Source organism: Copidosoma floridanum, unplaced genomic scaffold (assembly GCF_036245765.1).
Source record: "Copidosoma floridanum isolate Cflo_tuat_1 unplaced genomic scaffold, Cflo_Japanese_pri ptg000021l, whole genome shotgun sequence".
In the NCBI taxonomy this organism is placed as follows: domain Eukaryota; kingdom Metazoa; phylum Arthropoda; class Insecta; order Hymenoptera; family Encyrtidae; genus Copidosoma; species Copidosoma floridanum.
Genome location: NW_028321898.1, coordinates 26,451,738 through 26,469,119, shown reverse-complemented (window position 1 = coordinate 26,469,119; position 17,382 = coordinate 26,451,738). Strand labels below are relative to the sequence as shown.

Genomic DNA, 17,382 nt, shown 5'->3' with positions numbered 1-17,382 from the left:
TTCTTTTGTTTTTTGGAACATAAAAAAATAAACACGGTGAAACAAAATTTTTCTTTTATTTCTTTCAAATTTACGGAATTGAGGTTTAGCCTACGATGTAATGAGACAAGAGGAACATTCCAACATATTTGATTAGTCCTGAATGACGAATCATGAGTCGAAAAATGTAGTGAGCTAACAAGGTCTGATAAATTTTCAAGTTGCAGTATCACAAGCTGTTTTTATTCCGAGAGTTACAGGACTTTTTTGAGAAATGTAGGATTACAATAAATAAATGAATGATTATCGAATAGTTTTTAAGTCTATCTTTATGATTTTATATAATTTTTTTTTGTATTTACAAAAATGAGTGACAGTGTGACAAAAATGATGACGTGGCCTGGAATTGTTATCTGAAATCAAAAAAATTTATGTCAGTTTAAGGAACATTTTGTAATATAATTTATACTGTTTTCAAGATAAAGAATGAGTAGTATCTGTCATTTAACCTATTAAAATTAGATGCATAAACTTTTAACGTTCCTCAAGTTAATTAACTTGGATAGGAATCATAAGATAATACGTCCTCATTAGTTATCAATTTTGGATTTAGGAACATCATAAGATGTATGGTTGCTCACTACAATAGAAAAATGAAAAATCATTTGAAACTTTCAATAAACATTTAATAGTTAATAATAGAGAATATAGACTTATTTTTGAGTAACATCTGTTTGCTTATAATATTAACAATACTAAATAAACTAAAGCTCTTTGTAATTGTACGATACAATTCGTCTTTTCTGACGATATATCACGTACATCATTAATACAATTAACTAATTTTCCTAAACAGTGAAAAATAAAGAAAAAAATTTAGCGAATAATTTTTGTCCTTTATTTTCACAACTAAAATTCACAAAAATTACATACTCTGCTATCAATTATTGATCTTATGTTATATAAACAATAACTGATCAAGGACTCTACTGTGAATACAGATATTAAATAAAAATTGATACTGATTCAGTGTGTGTAAAAATCGTATTCTTCATTAGAAGTATAAAGTGGCTCCATCCACCAGTAAATAATCAAAAACTCATTTGTTTTACAAATAATTAAAACTCAATGGTGAATAATTAATCGTCGTTTCGTTCACTATTGATTAAAATTTTAGTCGTAGTAAGTTCATCTTTCGTACTTAATTATTTCACGATAATTTTTATCAACGTTGGGCTTGCCAGTAAATTTGACTTCCACCACGTTCTGATCAGTGGCTCCATAAAGATGGCAGCTGTCAAAAGAGACACTGTAAACTGGACTGGACAGTCTCCGAAGATTCATAAAATAAAGCTAAAAATTCACGATCGCGTTAAAATGTATGATGGAAAAAAGTTCAAAAATAGTTAAAGGAACGTTAATAAGAGTAATGAAGATACCTGTATGTAATTTGTTTTTCTCTGATCCCATAATACAGCTTTACAGTTGAATTGAGTTCCTGTAACCATTGTGTAATTATAGTCAGATGATATAGAATAAACAGTTGCGTCAGTGGGATCGGACCAACAACCGACACAATTTCCAGTCCTAAAACATGATAAAAATAATAATTAAGAACAATTTAAAGAGTATGGCAAACAATAGTAGATAGAACTTTTTCAAAGCTTATCTTTACCTTAAATCCCATTTCTTTATACACGTATCATAGCCACAAGTTAACAAAGTATTAGGATCATCCCAAACCATGTCTAATATTCCAGCACCTCGTCTCCAGTTATGATCCACAGTAGTAGAGTTAGCAAAACTGAAAGGATAAATACCATAAAGTATGTATCACTTTTTTTAATGCAACCCAAGATTGATCCTTATCTCACTTGTTGATATCATAAATGTTAAGAGGAGGACCGGATGTTCCTGACGTGCCAACAGCCACCTTTGTACTACTGGGATTGGCAGCAAGTGACCAAACACGGTCGCCAACTCTAACGGTGGCCAAAGGTAGGCGGGACATATATCCTTGATTCTTTGGTGACGTCCAGGCTTTGACGACGCCGTCAGCCGAGCCAGAAATAATTATATTGTTCGTTTCGTCGATAGCGTCAACGTCTCTGGAATGCGCTCTGTTAATACTATGGTAAAAGTGATTTTCCAGGTACATCATGCTCATAAGCCAGAATTGTATACTGCCATCTCTGTTTGGAAAAAAAATTATAGATTTAATCACTAGTTGTTAATTAAAATTTACCAAGAAAAGATATTTTAATTGAAATTACCTGTGGCCGCTGATAATATAATCATCACGAACGATAAACTTGCAAATATCGCTATTAAACTCTTGGTGGTAAACCTTGTTGTTCTGATTAAATTGATCGCTCCTTAGGTATCCACACAATGTATTTCCTCCGCTCCACCACAGCAAATCACCAGTCAGCTGGATCCAGGGCATTAATTTTGTTTGTTGTGAGAATAACACTTTTTTTTGGTAACGTCCGTTTTCCCAATTGTGAGTCACTTGCCATTTTGTGCGAGGATTGAGCAACGGGTTGCATCTGTAAAACATTAGCAATTAAGTTGGATATTTTATAAAATAAATTGCATTGGACAGTTCAAAGGCAAATCATGGATTGATACTTGTTCAATAAAATTGTAATCCATGTGAAATAATAAAACATAACTTGTTGTGTTTAAAAAGTATAGAAATTATTAATAAAAGTTTCTTTAAAATCTTATGTACAAAATTGTTGATGCACAATTTTTTTTTAACTGTTTATAATGCTATTAATTACAAACTCTAGAATTTAAGAATAACAATACCGCTGGTTGCTGCTGACAGACCCTTTTAAATAAGTTTTCGACGATCGAACAGCTGTTCTGTCATAATAACAAACCAACATAACCTCAACTTCACGTATTCATACGTTCCCAAGCTTACGGATACTACCAGTGCATGTACTTTTTATACAAATCTATTAATATGAAAATATTCTTGGATTTCAACTTTGCTGCAAGTACGTAATTAATATGCATATCTATAGTCAAAAGTCTCGGTCAAGAGTCAAGGTCATTGAGTAGAGAATTTTCTGCTCCAAAATGAAGCCTTATATAGGCATTCTATAGCTAACAAGTTCAAACGAAGGAAAGAACAAACCATGAAAAATAAAGTTATTATCAGTGACAATACCTGGATCGAAACCTGTTTGAAACTTGGTTGGTAGCCAAAGTGTGATCGCTGCGCTTGCACCAAAGCAAATCGTCCCGGGCGATGTAAAAGAATCTGGTGCAAACTCCGCTAAGTCTCACCAAGTCGAAGGCGTGGCAGTAGTCGAATATCAACAACAACAGCTCCAGTGGCAACTTGTCCAATTTAATGGTCTGTCCTGACGTTGGCCTCGATGGATCACCTTTTTGTTGTTGTTGTGGTTGTTCCCGTTCCTTACTGTCATCGCTCGGGTTTGTCATTGTTGTGCATCTGTCATGTTTCCCACATGTGATACTTTGAGTACTTATAAGAGTACACCAAATTAAAAGGCTCTATATTATAAGTATATGGCACTTAGCTGTATGCTGTGTAAGCTGTATTCCGCAAATGCTGCCAGCAGTTACGTATAGGTCGTGGTAACACCTCATGGGGTGTTTTCCGCAATCGTCACCAGAAGTAAGATTGCGCTCTACGTTACCATCAGGTCGGTAAGTCCACTACCTTGAATTAACTGGCGCTTTGTTCCGTAATCTGATGGCCAGTTAAAATGACAGTCAACAGCGATGAAATCTTCACTTTTTTCTCGACTTTCACGTCGTCTGCTGTTTTAACTGCGGCCAGATTACGGAAATATATATATATTTAGCGCCAGTTTAATTCAAGGTAGTTGACTTACCGACCTGACGGTAACGTAGAGCGCAAATTTAAATTACTTGCTGCAGGTGATGATTGCGAAAAACACCCTTCAAGCGGCGTCACCACCACGACCTACGTAACTTTACAGCCTCTGATTTTGTCATTCTGGTAAAGAGAGCACGGTGTAAGATGTACGTGAAGTTATGTGTAGTAATTAAAGAAATTACTACTGTAGTAATTAAAGTAATGCCATATGGTGGATTTTTTTAAACCATATGAATATCTCTATTTTTAGAGGTCGACTTTTGAGTAAAAAATAGATTGTAAACTTGCCGCAAACAGCACAAACTACGTAAAATTTTTATTATCTATCTGTAAGATTAGTTGCGGCTGGTTTATAACTAATAAAGTGACTTTACTGTAAGTAGCAATAATTATTTTGGATCAGCGCCATCTAGCGGTCTTTATTTTTTGGCCAAAAGTGGCTCCTAAAATTCTCAATCACAGCATTCAGGATTAGAGCCATTTAGTCAATTACAAACCAGCCGCAACTCATGATAAAGCTATAAAATAAAAAAATAACAATACGTGTGTTTTAGGCGGCAAGTTAACAATCTATTTTCTACCAAAAATCGACCTCCTATGTGTTTGTACTTTTGAAGATAAATTTACAAGCATAAGACGTATTGTTAACTTGCCGCCAAAAACACACGTATCGTTATTTTTTCATTTTATAGCTTTCTAATGAGTTGCGGCTGGTTTATAATTAACTAAATGGCTCTAATCCTGAATGCTCTGAGTGAGAATTTTAGGAGCCACTTTTGGCCAAAAAATAAAGACCGCTAGATGGCGCTGATCCAATAATTATTACTTTTTATATTAGAGCCATTTAATCAATTATAAACCAGCCGCAACAAATCTTGTTAATAGATAATAAAAAGTTAACATTTTTTGTGCTACTTGCGGCAAGTTTACAATGTGTCTTTTACCTGTAAATAGACCCTGAAAAGTATAAATATTCCACTTGTCTTATACGGCTTATAAAATCTACCATATTTACAAAATTAAAATACTTTAGACCTTTTATCATTAACTCGCGGAAGCACAGCCCTTTAACTTTCTAGTTTAAATAAACAGCTAACTTATATAATATGTACATGCCAAGATTTGTGTTACAGAAATCTTGAACAATGATTAAATAGATACGTAAAGTAATAAGTCCAAAAGAGACAACTGAAGAAAAAAAGTTTAAAAAAGAAGTTCAGTTACACAGGAAGAGTCTCCTGAAAATGGAGCATTGGATCTCACTTAATTTAAATTGCTTTACAATTTATGTTTTACCTAAAAATCGACCTCCAAAACTATCAATATTCTACTTATTTTATATGGCTCATAAAATCGACAATATTTACAAAATTTTAATACTCTAGACCTTTTACCATTAACTAATGAAAGAACAGCCCTTCAACTTTAGAATTCCAATAAACAGTTAACTTATATAATATGTACATAACAAAATTTGTGTTACAGAAATCGTAAATCACGATCAAATATACACGTAAATTAATCAGTCGAAAAGAGACAACTGAAGAAAAAAGGTCTTAAAAAGAAGCAGCCACACGAAGAGTCTCCTAAGAATGGAGCATCGGATCTCACTAATTGAAAAATACATTTATTACAGAGATGTAAATTTTAAGTGTTATAAGTAAACAAAGAACCCAACCTTCTCTGATCAAGTGAGATCCAATGCTCCATTCTTATATGAGACTTTTCGTGTGACTGTGCTTCTTTTTCAGGTTTTTTTTCTTCGGTTGTCTCTTTAATGGACTGATTAATTTGTGCTTACATGAGTTAATGGTAAAACGTCAAGAGTATTGTAATTTTGTAAATATTGTCGATTTTATGAGCCATATAAGATAAGTAGAATATTGATGGTTTCGGAGGTCAATTTTAAGGTAAAAGATAAATTGTAAACTTGCCGCAAGTAGCACAAAAAATGTTTACTTTTCATTATCTATCTATGAAATTTGTTGCGGCTGGTTTATAACTAATAAAGTGAAGCAATAATTATTTTGGATCAGCGCCATCTAGCGGTCTTTATTTTTTGGCCAAAAGTGGCTCCTAAAATTCTCAATCACAGCATTCACGATTAGAGCCATTTAGTCAATTACAAACCAGCCGCAACTCATGATAAAGCTATAAAATGAAAAAATAACAATACGTGTGTTTTAGGCGGCAAGTTAACAATACGTTTTATGCTTGAAAATTTATCTTCAAAAGTACAAACACATAGGAGGTCGATTTTTGGTAGAAAATAGATTGTTAACTTGCCGCCTAAAACACATGTATTGTTATTTTTCTTATTTTATAGCTTTATCATGAGTTGCGGCTGGTTTGTAATTGACTAAATGGCTCTAATCGTGAATGCTGTGATTGAGAATTTTAGGAGCCACTTTTGGCCAAAAAATAAAGACCGCTAGATGGCGCTGATCCAAAATAATTATTGCTTCACTTTATTAGTTATAAACCAGCCGCAACAAATTTCATAGATAGATAATGAAAAGTAAACATTTTTTGTGCTACTTGCGGCAAGTTTACAATTTATCTTTTACCTTAAAATTGACCTCCGAAACCATCAATATTCTACTTATCTTATATGGCTCATAAAATCGACAATATTTACAAAATTACAATACTCTTGACGTTTTACCATTAACTCATGTAAGCACAAATTAATCAGTCCATTAAAGAGACAACCGAAGAAAAAAAACCTGAAAAAGAAGCACAGTCACACGAAAAGTCTCATATAAGAATGGAGCATTGGATCTCACTTGATCAGAGAAGGTTGGGTTCTTTGTTTACTTATAACACTTAAAATTTACATCTCTGTAATAAATGTATTTTTCAATTAGTGAGATCCGATGCTCCATTCTTAGGAGACTCTTCGTGTGGCTGCTTCTTTTTAAGACCTTTTTTCTTCAGTTGTCTCTTTTCGACTGATTAATTTACGTGTATATTTGATCGTGATTTACGATTTCTGTAACACAAATTTTGTTATGTACATATTATATAAGTTAACTGTTTATTGGAAATCTAAAGTTGAAGGGCTGTTCTTTCATTAGTTAATGGTAGAAGGTCTAGAGTATTAAAATTTTGTAAATATTGTCGATTTTATGAGCCATACAAGATAAGTAGAATGTTGATAGTTTTGGAGGTCGATTTTAAGGTAAAAGATAAATTGTAAACTCGCCGCAAGTAGCACAAACTACGTCAAATTTTTATTATCTATCTATTAAATTCGTTGCGGCTGGTTTATGACTAATAAAGTGACTTTACTGTAAGTAGCAATAATTATTTTGGATCAGCGCCATCTAGCGGTCTTTATTTTTTGGCCAAAAGTGGCTCCTAAAATTCTTAATCAGAGCATTCAGGATTAGAGCTATTTAGTCAATTATAAACCAGCCGCAACTTATGACGAAGCTATAAAATAAAAAAAATAACGATACGTGTGTTTTAGGCGGCAAGTTAACAATCTATTTTCTACCAAAAAATTGACCTCATATGCATTTATACTTTTAAAGATGAATTTATGAGTAAAAAATAGATGGTTAACTTGCCGCCAAAAACACATGTATTGTTATTTTTTCCTTTTATAGCTACGACATGAGTTGCGGCTGGTTTATAATAGGCTGAATGGCTCTACGCGCTAAAGCTCTGGCTGAAAAGTTTAGGGCCACTTTTTAGTTCAAAAATCCGCAACGCTAGATGGCGCTGATCCAAATAATTATTACTACTTACATTAGAGCAATTTAATCAATTATAAACCAGCCGCAACTAGTCTTATAGATAGACAATCAAAATTTAATATTTTTTGTGCTGTTTGCGGCACGATTACAATTTATGTTTTATCCAAAGATTCTGGAGAGAGTAAAAAGATGGGATGATAATCCTTGCTCTCTCTTACATTACACAGTATACACACATATATGTGTGGTTTGCAGGCTCTTCGCATGACGCATGACGCATAAATGCATGCTATGACTGAGGAACAGCGTTTTTGAGCAGTTGAGCAATTTTATATTAAAAGTACCGTATATTATAATCCGGAAAGAAAGAAAAATACTCTTGGACTTGGACTCGGAGTACTCTGAGCTTTTTCGAAAATGCTGTATAAATATATACGTAGAGATACACGTTCGTAAGTCGCCAGTAAAACTGATGACAGTCTTTGCTGAATAAGTACACGTACCCTCTCTAATTATATATATTTTTTCGAGCGTTTGAAATATTCTCAAATATTTGGTCGCAAGTCAAACATGCAGATTATCAACTCTTAATTCTTGTCCACAAAATATAGTAACAATGTATGTACATTTTCGAATAGATCTTGAGATTACCTATATATTTCACAAATCTGTTGAGAATGAATCACAAAATAAACGTAAAAAAGACGACCGAGTTGTTTATTTAAATGCTGAAAATGAGTTTAAATACCATTAAAAATTGTATAAGAATTATTACGATCCTTGAAACTGATTGAGTTTTATCAATGTTACATTAGTAATTATTACCGTGCTCATAGTTATATATGTACTCATTGTCCTGTTTGCTCATTTTCTGGGGAATTAAGCTTATCTAAATAGGATTAGGGAAGTGCAATTGAACGTAATATTATACTGCGATGTTTCCATTTTATGTATATGCAGTTCAGTGTTTGTTGAGCAGTTACATCGTTAAGCGGGAAAATGAAAGCGTAACATACATGTACTCATGTATATATTCACAATAAATAATAAAAGCAAATAAAAGTCTGCGAAATGGATCAAGTTCATCAGCTGCAGGTTTTTCTCCCCATTGCCGGTTGCGTTGTCTAAAAGATTGCTGCACACAAATGGTAATTAAGGTGATGGTTATTAAATATAGTTATTATTGACAATAATTGAATTTTTCGCGTGCCTCGGCGACACAAATTTCTTTTTCGCGCATTTATTCTTTGAAACAAAAGCTTTGACATGAAAATTATTCTTTATCATGTTAAAAGCGATTTTGGGTGGTATAAAAATGTTGTATGTGTAAACGATAGTGCCTAATAACCCAATAAAAGTGAGCTTCAATCAAATAAATAAGCTCAAGGCTAATACATTAGAAGTGAAAGAGAAAAAACCCAAGTAAGACCGATAAATTGTTTATCCCGTGATTGGGCTATTATTGAAGCCTCCTAACTCCAAACGAGTTATCAATTGTGCTTTTTCGACCCGACACTGAGCCTATCTCTCGAATAGTGATGAAAACCAATCATATCTAGTCGAAATTGAGTGATTTCATTGGACATGAATCCAAATGCGTCCCATAATGTGTACGTTTAAGCTGCAGTAAGAGATGAGTACAACACTTATTCGCAAGGTATACGCCCGTCTCGTGTTTACAGGAGTCTGGAGATAAAGTGACCAAAGTACTCGTGTTACCTTGTACTTATTAAGTTGAAGCGCGACATGAAGTGGTACACGGTAACACTTATACTGTGCGTTTTTGGCACCCTAAAGGAGTTTAGGCCCAACGAGCCATTTGTTACCAATTATTTAACAGGTCATTGGAAAAACTTTACGGAAACTCAAGTGAGTCAATTATTATCTTTTTTTTCCATCATAGTCAAATTGTCATTTATCGTTAACTGAGAGAAAAATTTCCTAGAACCGAGAAAATTGTTTTTTTCTAAAATATTGTACCAATGATCAACTTCTCGTGAGTTGCCAATTTCACGCTGTACTCCATACAAAGTATAATATATTATGCGTTGTCGAGGGTCGAAAAAGTCAGTAAAACGTATATTTAATGTTATCACGCATGTTACAGGTGAACCAAAAACTTTATCCGCTGTTGACGTACAGCTTGCTCCCCTTTTTAGTCGTGGCATTCCTATTGATCGATCTGGTGAGGTACAAGCCGGCGATCATATTGTGCGGCCTGTCCGGCGCGTGCACCTACGTAATACTCCGTTTTGGCTCGACGATACTTCACATGCAAATATCGCACATTATCTTTTCGATAATGCAATCGACCGACATAGCCTACTACACCTACATTTACGCCAAAGTCGACGAGCAGCGGTACCAAACGGTCACGAGTTGGACGAAATGCGCGACCTTGTTCGGTCGCAGCGCTTGTGGAATAGTCGCTCAATTGACTACTTCTTATGGCCTACTGGATTATGAACAACTTAATTATCTTACGATCGGAGGTGATATATGCGTACATACTTATACATATATTTTTTTTTTTTTTTTTTTTTTTTTTACGCTCAGTTTGTCAAGTTCAACTTCTCTAGTGCACCTGTTCAAACGCAAAAGTTGCGCTTACTTTTCCTACGCACAAAACCAGCATTATTTTTATTTTTATTATATGAACACAAGACAAATTGTTTGTACTTCATCACGTCACGATCTGCTCAGTTTGTAAAATGTTTTCGATCCAGCTTGCTCCCTAGCAGCGGTCTGGGCGTGTTTTTTGCCCCCAGTCGAACAGTCGATATACTTCAATAAGCGATCGAATCCTCCGTCTATGGGCACTACATCGATTTCGATAATCAATCTGGGCGATAGTCGCAAGAATGGAAACGAAAAAACCGGACAGCCCGAACTACATTTAGTGAGCCCAACCACAGGTGCTTTATCCTTCGGTGCCAAGCTACGTCATGCCTATAGTCTTCTCTGGTCGGATTTTCTCCAGGCGTACTCCAGCAGGCGTGTCGTCAAATGGTCCCTGTGGTGGGCTCTCGCCACCTGTGGCTACATCCAAGTCGTCCACAACATACATCTACTGTGGATACACGCTGTCGAGGCCCAACACTTGCCCAAAGACACAAAGATTTACAACGGTGCCGTAGAAGCGATCGATACGCTAACAAGTTAGTGCATGACATTTTTGTTGGCTCTTACCCTCTAAAACTTTTTTCTTCGTTTTTAGTTATAATCGGTAAAAATAAAATTTTCCCATCTTAATAAAATGAATTCAATTGTGAATCAAATTGCTCTTGGAGGCTTTATTTTCTCTCAAACTAAAAATATAATTAAATCTTAACGAATAGCAAAACAACATTATTTCTTTTGACGTTTCTCAATAGGTGCCGTGATAGTCGCCGGTATAGGTACTTTGCGTTTAAATTGGTCACTGCTGGGTGAGCCGATTTTGGCCATATTTTCGCTCATCGAAGGTCTCCTTTTGGTCGCATTTTGCATAAGCTACGAACTGTGGGTCTTATACGCGGCTCGCATAGCTTTTGGAGTTATATTTCACTCAATAATAACGATCGCCAAGTAAACGAAACAATATAACATGTCTACGCCAATATCGATACATTTACAATAAATTAATCCAATCAATAACTTTTTATTTTCGTTGCGTAGCTTTGAAGTCGCGAAACGCATAGCGAAAGACAGCAAAGGACTGATATTCGGAATAAATAGCTTTTTTGCACTGTTGTTTCAAACCATTTTGACTTTGGTTGTGATAGCTTGGTTGAAGTTACACATAACATCTCAGGTGAGAATTTTCATTAGATTTTCTTGAGTGTAAAGATTCAAGTATTGAATAATTGTGCTAATTTCATGTGTGCATTTCAGTTCATAATCTATGGTGCCTACTATGGAGTACTGGGGTTACTTTTCGCCGTGATGAGCGTGTTAACCATTATAAAAGTCGTGAGAAGTGAAAATCCAGTTGCACTGTGGATTACAAAGTCTTACGAATGTGATACTACGGTAAACTAAGTAACAAGCGTACTTTAAAACACCTACACTTACATGTGTGGCTAAGATTTTTTTTTGCTAACCAAATAACATGCCCATATTAGTAGATTTATTGAATATGAATAATAATTACGTGATGTTTGAAAGTTTACTTATTTCGTAAAATTTTAGAAGTAATAATTATAAATAGGCATGATAGGTCATGCATCGATCCACCTCATTTCTATAAGCGTCTGCAGTTATCACAAAAAATTCAAACCTTGATAAATTTTGTATATGGAGTACCGAAATGTAGTTAAAACAACATTATTTGTTATGATAAAAGTATGATTTTATCGACTTTTCTTTTATACTTGGTTACTTCACATTTCACAGTATATAGTATTTTTACAAATACTAAGACAGGTATGAAATGTAAAACATTTTTTGATAACAATAAAATTTTATTCATTACACATACATGTTGATATTTATTGATTTTTACTATAGTTCAACATAGTCAAATTTCTTTCAATTAGTGACATATGATTATTCAGTTTCTGTGCATAATAATATATGGTCATTAACAATATCAGTCCAAGAGAAAAAAAAAATACTCATTTATCTCTTTATAATTTAAATACTTTGTATAAAAATATATGAAAATACTATGCAGTTGAAAAGTTATTACTAACGGACAAAATGTTGTTTTTATGTACGATGGCACGTTTTATAACATAGCCATAGAGTCTTGATAAATATATATATATATATATATGAATAACAATATCACAATGTCACACAGTTGTGCAAATTAGGTCGTGCATCATTGTTTTTCGTCTGGACCGTCACAACTAATTACCGCCTCGTTCGGGCTTTTCCATTCAATATTCTTTCGTGCATCTGCAATAAATTATGACGATGTAAAAATAAAACTGCAGTGCCTAATTTCAGAGGGGGTTCGAAACACCACTTACCGGTCTCCGGCATCACTCGCCTCAAGTAAGCGAGATGGATTATCGTGTAAGCAATCGTGGTAACCAAAGCAAGACCCGAGTAAATCTTCAAGGTGAAAATTCCGCCGAATTGCTTGTACAGTAGACCACCGATCAAACTACCGATCGCAAAACCTGAAATTTGTATGAATATAAATCATCAACAAGTATAAAAATACCAATCTCGTTTAAAGCACATGTATATAATCGTACCAAGACCGTCGTCCATACCGGCGACGATACCCTGCACAGTGGCCGAAGTGCCACTGGGCGCGACGACGCTCGCGTAAGCCACGATCGTGGTGTAGCAGAGCGCGTAGCTCGGGCCCTGCATGAAAAATTCGCTCAGCACGATCCACCAGGGGTTCGGGGCCAGTGAAATGAGGCCCAGCCTCAAAGCGTAACAGGCGAAGCAGAATATGAAGCTGCACCCGTAGCCGATTTTTTTCAGGATTTTGCCTGAAATCAAGTATATATATACTTATATACTCGTTTTTACAAATACTGTGGACAGTTTAATTAATTCATAGAAATACATATTACCGGACAACGTGAAAAACAAAACTTCCCCTCCCAGAGTTTCGGCAAAGACCGTCAGTCCTTCGATCATTTTGATGTCGTCCATGTGGCCACTTATCATTGCGAGATCCTCAATATACCTTTAATCATACAACAGAGAAAAAGATCGGAGGTTTGGAAAAGAGCAGGCTTAAATTTTATTTTTTGTCTTTGCTTACCAAAAGAGAAAATATATTATGAAGCTGTCCACGATGCCGACTATCGTCGCGAAAAAGATGAAAATTGCCACGGGCTTTACTTTGAGCAAGCCAAGCACGTCTTTCAAGATTGATTCTGGACTCGTCATCTTCGGCAACTATGAATCAAGTGTACTTGATAAGATTTTTTGTTTGTTTTTTTAATTCTTAATAATATAATTTACTACAGTGCGAATGTGTTGTTTACACATGTAAAAAAACATGTATTTAATTAGCATTCGAATGAGCCGCGCTTCTGACTTCTGACACTTATAGATACAAACTAGTAAGTATAATAAACAACTAAGTACAATTAGACCAAACCGAACTGAACCCATCGTTTCTTTCGAAATTTAATCCACCTTGCCGCACCCCGGACCCCGCACGCCCCGGACCAGGCCCCCGGCGATCTACTATCGGTGCATGCAGATCATGCAGATTATTGCAGATGGAGCTATAGGACATACACATGCAATAGTAAAAGTGTGTTGGCGGTATTGGGTGTATATCTATAGTTATATGTGCATGCGACGATGCGACATATATTATGTAAATATAGGTACACAGTTACAGACGTTACAGTATATACACGTAGTTGCTAGTTGCTTCTTTTTTCCTTTCGACATACTAGGATACTAGTCATAACTTGTCTCGCTCGTCTTTGTTGATATAAAAAGCACGGTCGTACAAAATATCTTTGCTTTCTCATCCTCAGTGATAGTTGCCGGTGTCAGTGTTTGTAAAACGCAGATAACATTTAAAACAAAAAAACAACAGACAAAATATACCACGTAGCTACACTCTCTACGGCATTACTTAAATAGCTGGTAAGTCTCCGCAAAAAATTTTAAACCTATTTTAATTCCTAACCACAATTATAATTTTTGATAAAAATCTCAACCACTGCTTTTAAATAGCACTAAAAATGTTGTCAACGCCACGACAACAACAGCAACAACCACCACCACCACAACAGCGTGTGAGAATCAGAGGCGTACTCTTCCGCGTTATTGACCAGGTTCCTAACGATCCTAAAATCGACCCACCACCGAGAGCATGTTTCAACTGTTGGGAAGTCGGCCATGTATTCACGGATTGCCCTCTTCCTCAGAGGTACATGTGCCCAAATTGTGGTCGCCGAGAAGTTGATCTCCTTTCGTGCCCTCGCTGTAGCAGAACTTACATCGAGTGGATGGAGGACAAGCGAAAGGTCAATCTCAATGATTATTATTGGTATAACAAGATGAATAAAAGCAAGAAAGTAGGCAAACAGTATGTTGAAAAGGGTCCAAGGGCAGAAAGGTCACTACCGGCTCGTAGATACAACAGAGGAGATGAGCAAAGAAAGGAAGTGATGGATGAGGTGTACGAGTCAGCAAGAAGTGATGTGTATTCGGAAGTTTCGCAGATCCCATCGAGTGCTGGAGCTATATGCTGCAACTCTAGCGGAGGTTCGAGTGATATGGTCGATAAAGTCTCTCGTCTGATGGAGCTTATGGCTCCCTTGTCAGCCTCAAACCAGAACTTGGTTATGAAAAGCATTTTTAACAACCATGACCCAGTCGGAGATCCAAACTATCAGTTTGGCAGTGACATTGATGATTTGAATGATGAAGCAGAGGATATCCAGTATAGTTAGTTAGTGAGCATAAGATTACATTTTATTTTGTAAAAACCATTTTCTACTTTGTGTTTGCGTCTTTGAGTAACTAATGTAACTTTGAGTAACTTAATAGTCTGAAGTTTTGATGAAACGTGCTTTTGTTGTGACAAAGCATGATAGAAAAAGTTTATAAGCTTTGATATATATTTTGAAAGAGATTTTGTAATAAATCGCAATAAAAGATTTGGATTCTCAAGACTGTTTGTCCTGACGTTTCAAATTCATACAAACACTTACCTATTTCGTAAAGACAGTAGAAAAATTAAGAAAAAGACAGTTCTCACCTCCAATTTAGAGCAGCACAAAAGATCGATGCACGTAAAGACGGAGATGAGAATGAACGCGGGTGTGTAAGACTTGACGGTATCGGCACGTGACCACCAGTCCATTGCGTAGCCTGCCATGAAAGCGGTCAGTCCAAACCCCACAGAACCCCACACTCGTTGTCTGCCGTAGCTCATCTCGCCACCCGTACCTGGCACAATTTTTTAAATTTTATCTTTCCTTCTAGCTTATTGTTTTTACCACTTGTTTCACAATCTTTCAAGTTGAATTCCACAACAAACACGTCTCACCCAATACGTCGAAACATATCGCGTCACTGATACAGTTGCTGACGTTGAATCCAATGTTTCCCAAGGACATTAGCAGGACGAAACCCCAGAAGGCCATGGATTTATAAACGCAGTTGTTCTCGGCCTGGATGTGACAAACTAAAGAAATTAGAATATCAGAAAAGCAGATTGGAGATGACGTAATCCCAAACAATAAAACTGTAATTTACCACGGGGGTGTCTATTTCAGAAAAACTAGAATTTGCAGAGGCACGTTGAGCGGGTAGTACCGGCAAAGCCGGCAAAAAGTACATGAGCACGTAACAGGCGCTTGTAGATGCCAGGAGAGCTATAAAGATGGCACGCCTGTGAGTACGGTATCTGTCGACTATGAAGCCAAAGCTCGGTTTTGCGAGGAAAAACAGCAAAGGTAAGACTGCCGTTATTATGCCCATCACGAAAGGTGAGACGCCCAGTTGTTTGCCGTAGACCGGCAGAAAAGGCAGGATTGGGCCCATCGCTGGAATCACAGTGGATCACTCGTTTGGAATTGTAATTCATTATTATGTCGAACAAAAATTGTACTTTCGTCATCAGCCAAAAATGATGGGTAACTTTACTCACCTGCCATAAAAAAGAAATAGTGCGCCTTGATGGGTAACTGCTTTGCGTTCACTACGATTTTCACCATCGTGGCCGAGAAATAGAGTTGAAAAAAAAAAAAAAACCGTCACTAATTCGACTGCTTATCATGCCCACAGCAACCGAGGATATGCAAGCGTTCGATGATAGAATGTTCACGCCTGCGCATAGTTTCAAAATGATGATATAAATTGTGAAAATTCTGATAAAGTAGACAGATAAGCACGAGATTATTTTTATCGTTTTACGAGTGATAATTCATAAAGCGCGCCATTACGAGCGATGGATCGTAATCAGTAAATGCATGCAGTACTTGAGTATACAAATAGATGCACGAACTTGTTTTTGCGATTGCAAAAAAATTCCTCTTTTTTTTTTTATACTCACACATAAATTTGTTTTTGAAAATTTGCAGCTTACCGGTTTATAAGAGGAATTGTTTTCTTGATAAAAGTGGCTTACATTACAATAATTTTTGAAATAAAAATGCTTAAGAAAAACGGAGACTGCACGTACTCTCGGGCCGTGTTAATTAATATGCAGCAGCTAACATGATCGGTGCGTATAGCGAGGCCCGCCCCGCTCCAACGAAAATTTTTCTCTTTCCCTTATTTGGACTCGCTTACACACTTTCACAGGTAGTCCGTTAGTAAGTATGTATACTCCGGCCGTCTGGCGTCTGATGGCTGATTATAATATATATTACCGCACGTTTTTTCTCATCTTATGTGCAACAGATCGGATATGGATTGTTTGTTTCAAAGTCAATTGCAGGGGAAATACCATTAAATTTTATTTTCTAACGATTCGTATTTTGAATCATGATAAATTTTCATCCGACAAAAAAAAAGTTTTTTAAAGCAAATTTGTTTTAATTTTGGTGAAAAATTCAATTTTCATCAGAAAATTTCTCCGACTAAACATTTTTCTCGAGATATTTATTCTTTGTCGTATCACTCAAGCAGTGCAACCTATCGAGTTCTCGTTACTTAGTAAAATTTAAAAACTTGGAAATTTATTTGCTCGAAAAAATATCAAATCATCGTTAATGTACAGCGAATACAATAGAACTATTAAAACTTTAACTTTACGGCAATAAATCCGTCCAACTTCTTTGTAGATATTTTGTCGCCAAGAAAACCCACCAAAAGAAAAATGTATTAAAACGTGTATAAAAAAAATTGTTAACCATCACTGTATTCTCACACTCGCCACCGCACGTTATCTAATTTAAA

At 35.8% G+C, this 17,382-nt stretch overlaps 4 protein-coding genes across 5 annotated transcripts; 2 read left to right on the top strand and 2 right to left on the bottom strand.

The window, feature by feature from the left end:
- Window positions 1-100: 100 nt before the first annotated feature.
- On the bottom strand, window positions 101-3,550 carry LOC106639202 (F-box/WD repeat-containing protein 4). 2 transcript variants are annotated; one of them, XM_089594907.1, is made up of 7 exons: window positions 3,161-3,550; window positions 2,253-2,528; window positions 1,854-2,171; window positions 1,655-1,783; window positions 1,419-1,566; window positions 1,181-1,332; window positions 101-392 (listed from the first exon to the last, which is right to left on the bottom strand). In XM_089594907.1, the coding sequence occupies exons 1-7, from the start codon at window positions 3,436-3,438 to the stop codon at window positions 389-391; spliced, it is 1,305 nt and encodes a 434-aa protein (XP_089451033.1). In that variant the 5' UTR covers window positions 3,439-3,550; the 3' UTR covers window positions 101-388. The 2 variants fall into 2 exon arrangements, with proteins under 2 accessions (XP_089451033.1, XP_014208190.2); XM_014352704.2 differs by lacking the exon at window positions 101-392 and having other exon boundaries at window positions 644-1,332.
- Window positions 3,551-9,237: 5,687 nt separating this feature from the next.
- LOC106639089 (thiamine transporter 1-like) lies at window positions 9,238-11,789 on the top strand. Its single transcript, XM_023390797.2, has 6 exons — window positions 9,238-9,429; window positions 9,668-10,052; window positions 10,287-10,718; window positions 10,935-11,127; window positions 11,218-11,353; window positions 11,434-11,789. The coding sequence occupies exons 1-6, from the start codon at window positions 9,307-9,309 to the stop codon at window positions 11,578-11,580; spliced, it is 1,416 nt and encodes a 471-aa protein (XP_023246565.2). The 5' UTR covers window positions 9,238-9,306; the 3' UTR covers window positions 11,581-11,789.
- A 393-nt stretch (window positions 11,790-12,182) lies between these two features.
- Window positions 12,183-16,223, bottom strand: LOC106639153 (major facilitator superfamily domain-containing protein 6). Its single transcript, XM_014352614.2, has 9 exons — window positions 16,130-16,223; window positions 15,736-16,025; window positions 15,527-15,650; window positions 15,236-15,426; window positions 13,271-13,407; window positions 13,077-13,192; window positions 12,747-12,992; window positions 12,516-12,668; window positions 12,183-12,441 (listed from the first exon to the last, which is right to left on the bottom strand). Exons 1-9 carry the CDS (start codon window positions 16,194-16,196, stop codon window positions 12,365-12,367), a joined length of 1,401 nt encoding a protein of 466 aa, XP_014208100.2. The 5' UTR covers window positions 16,197-16,223; the 3' UTR covers window positions 12,183-12,364.
- On the top strand, window positions 13,915-15,098 carry LOC106639154 (uncharacterized). Its single transcript, XM_014352617.2, has 2 exons — window positions 13,915-14,115; window positions 14,206-15,098. The coding sequence occupies exon 2, from the start codon at window positions 14,214-14,216 to the stop codon at window positions 14,925-14,927; it is 714 nt and encodes a 237-aa protein (XP_014208103.2). The 5' UTR covers window positions 13,915-14,115; window positions 14,206-14,213; the 3' UTR covers window positions 14,928-15,098.
- Window positions 16,224-17,382: the final 1,159 nt, after the last annotated feature.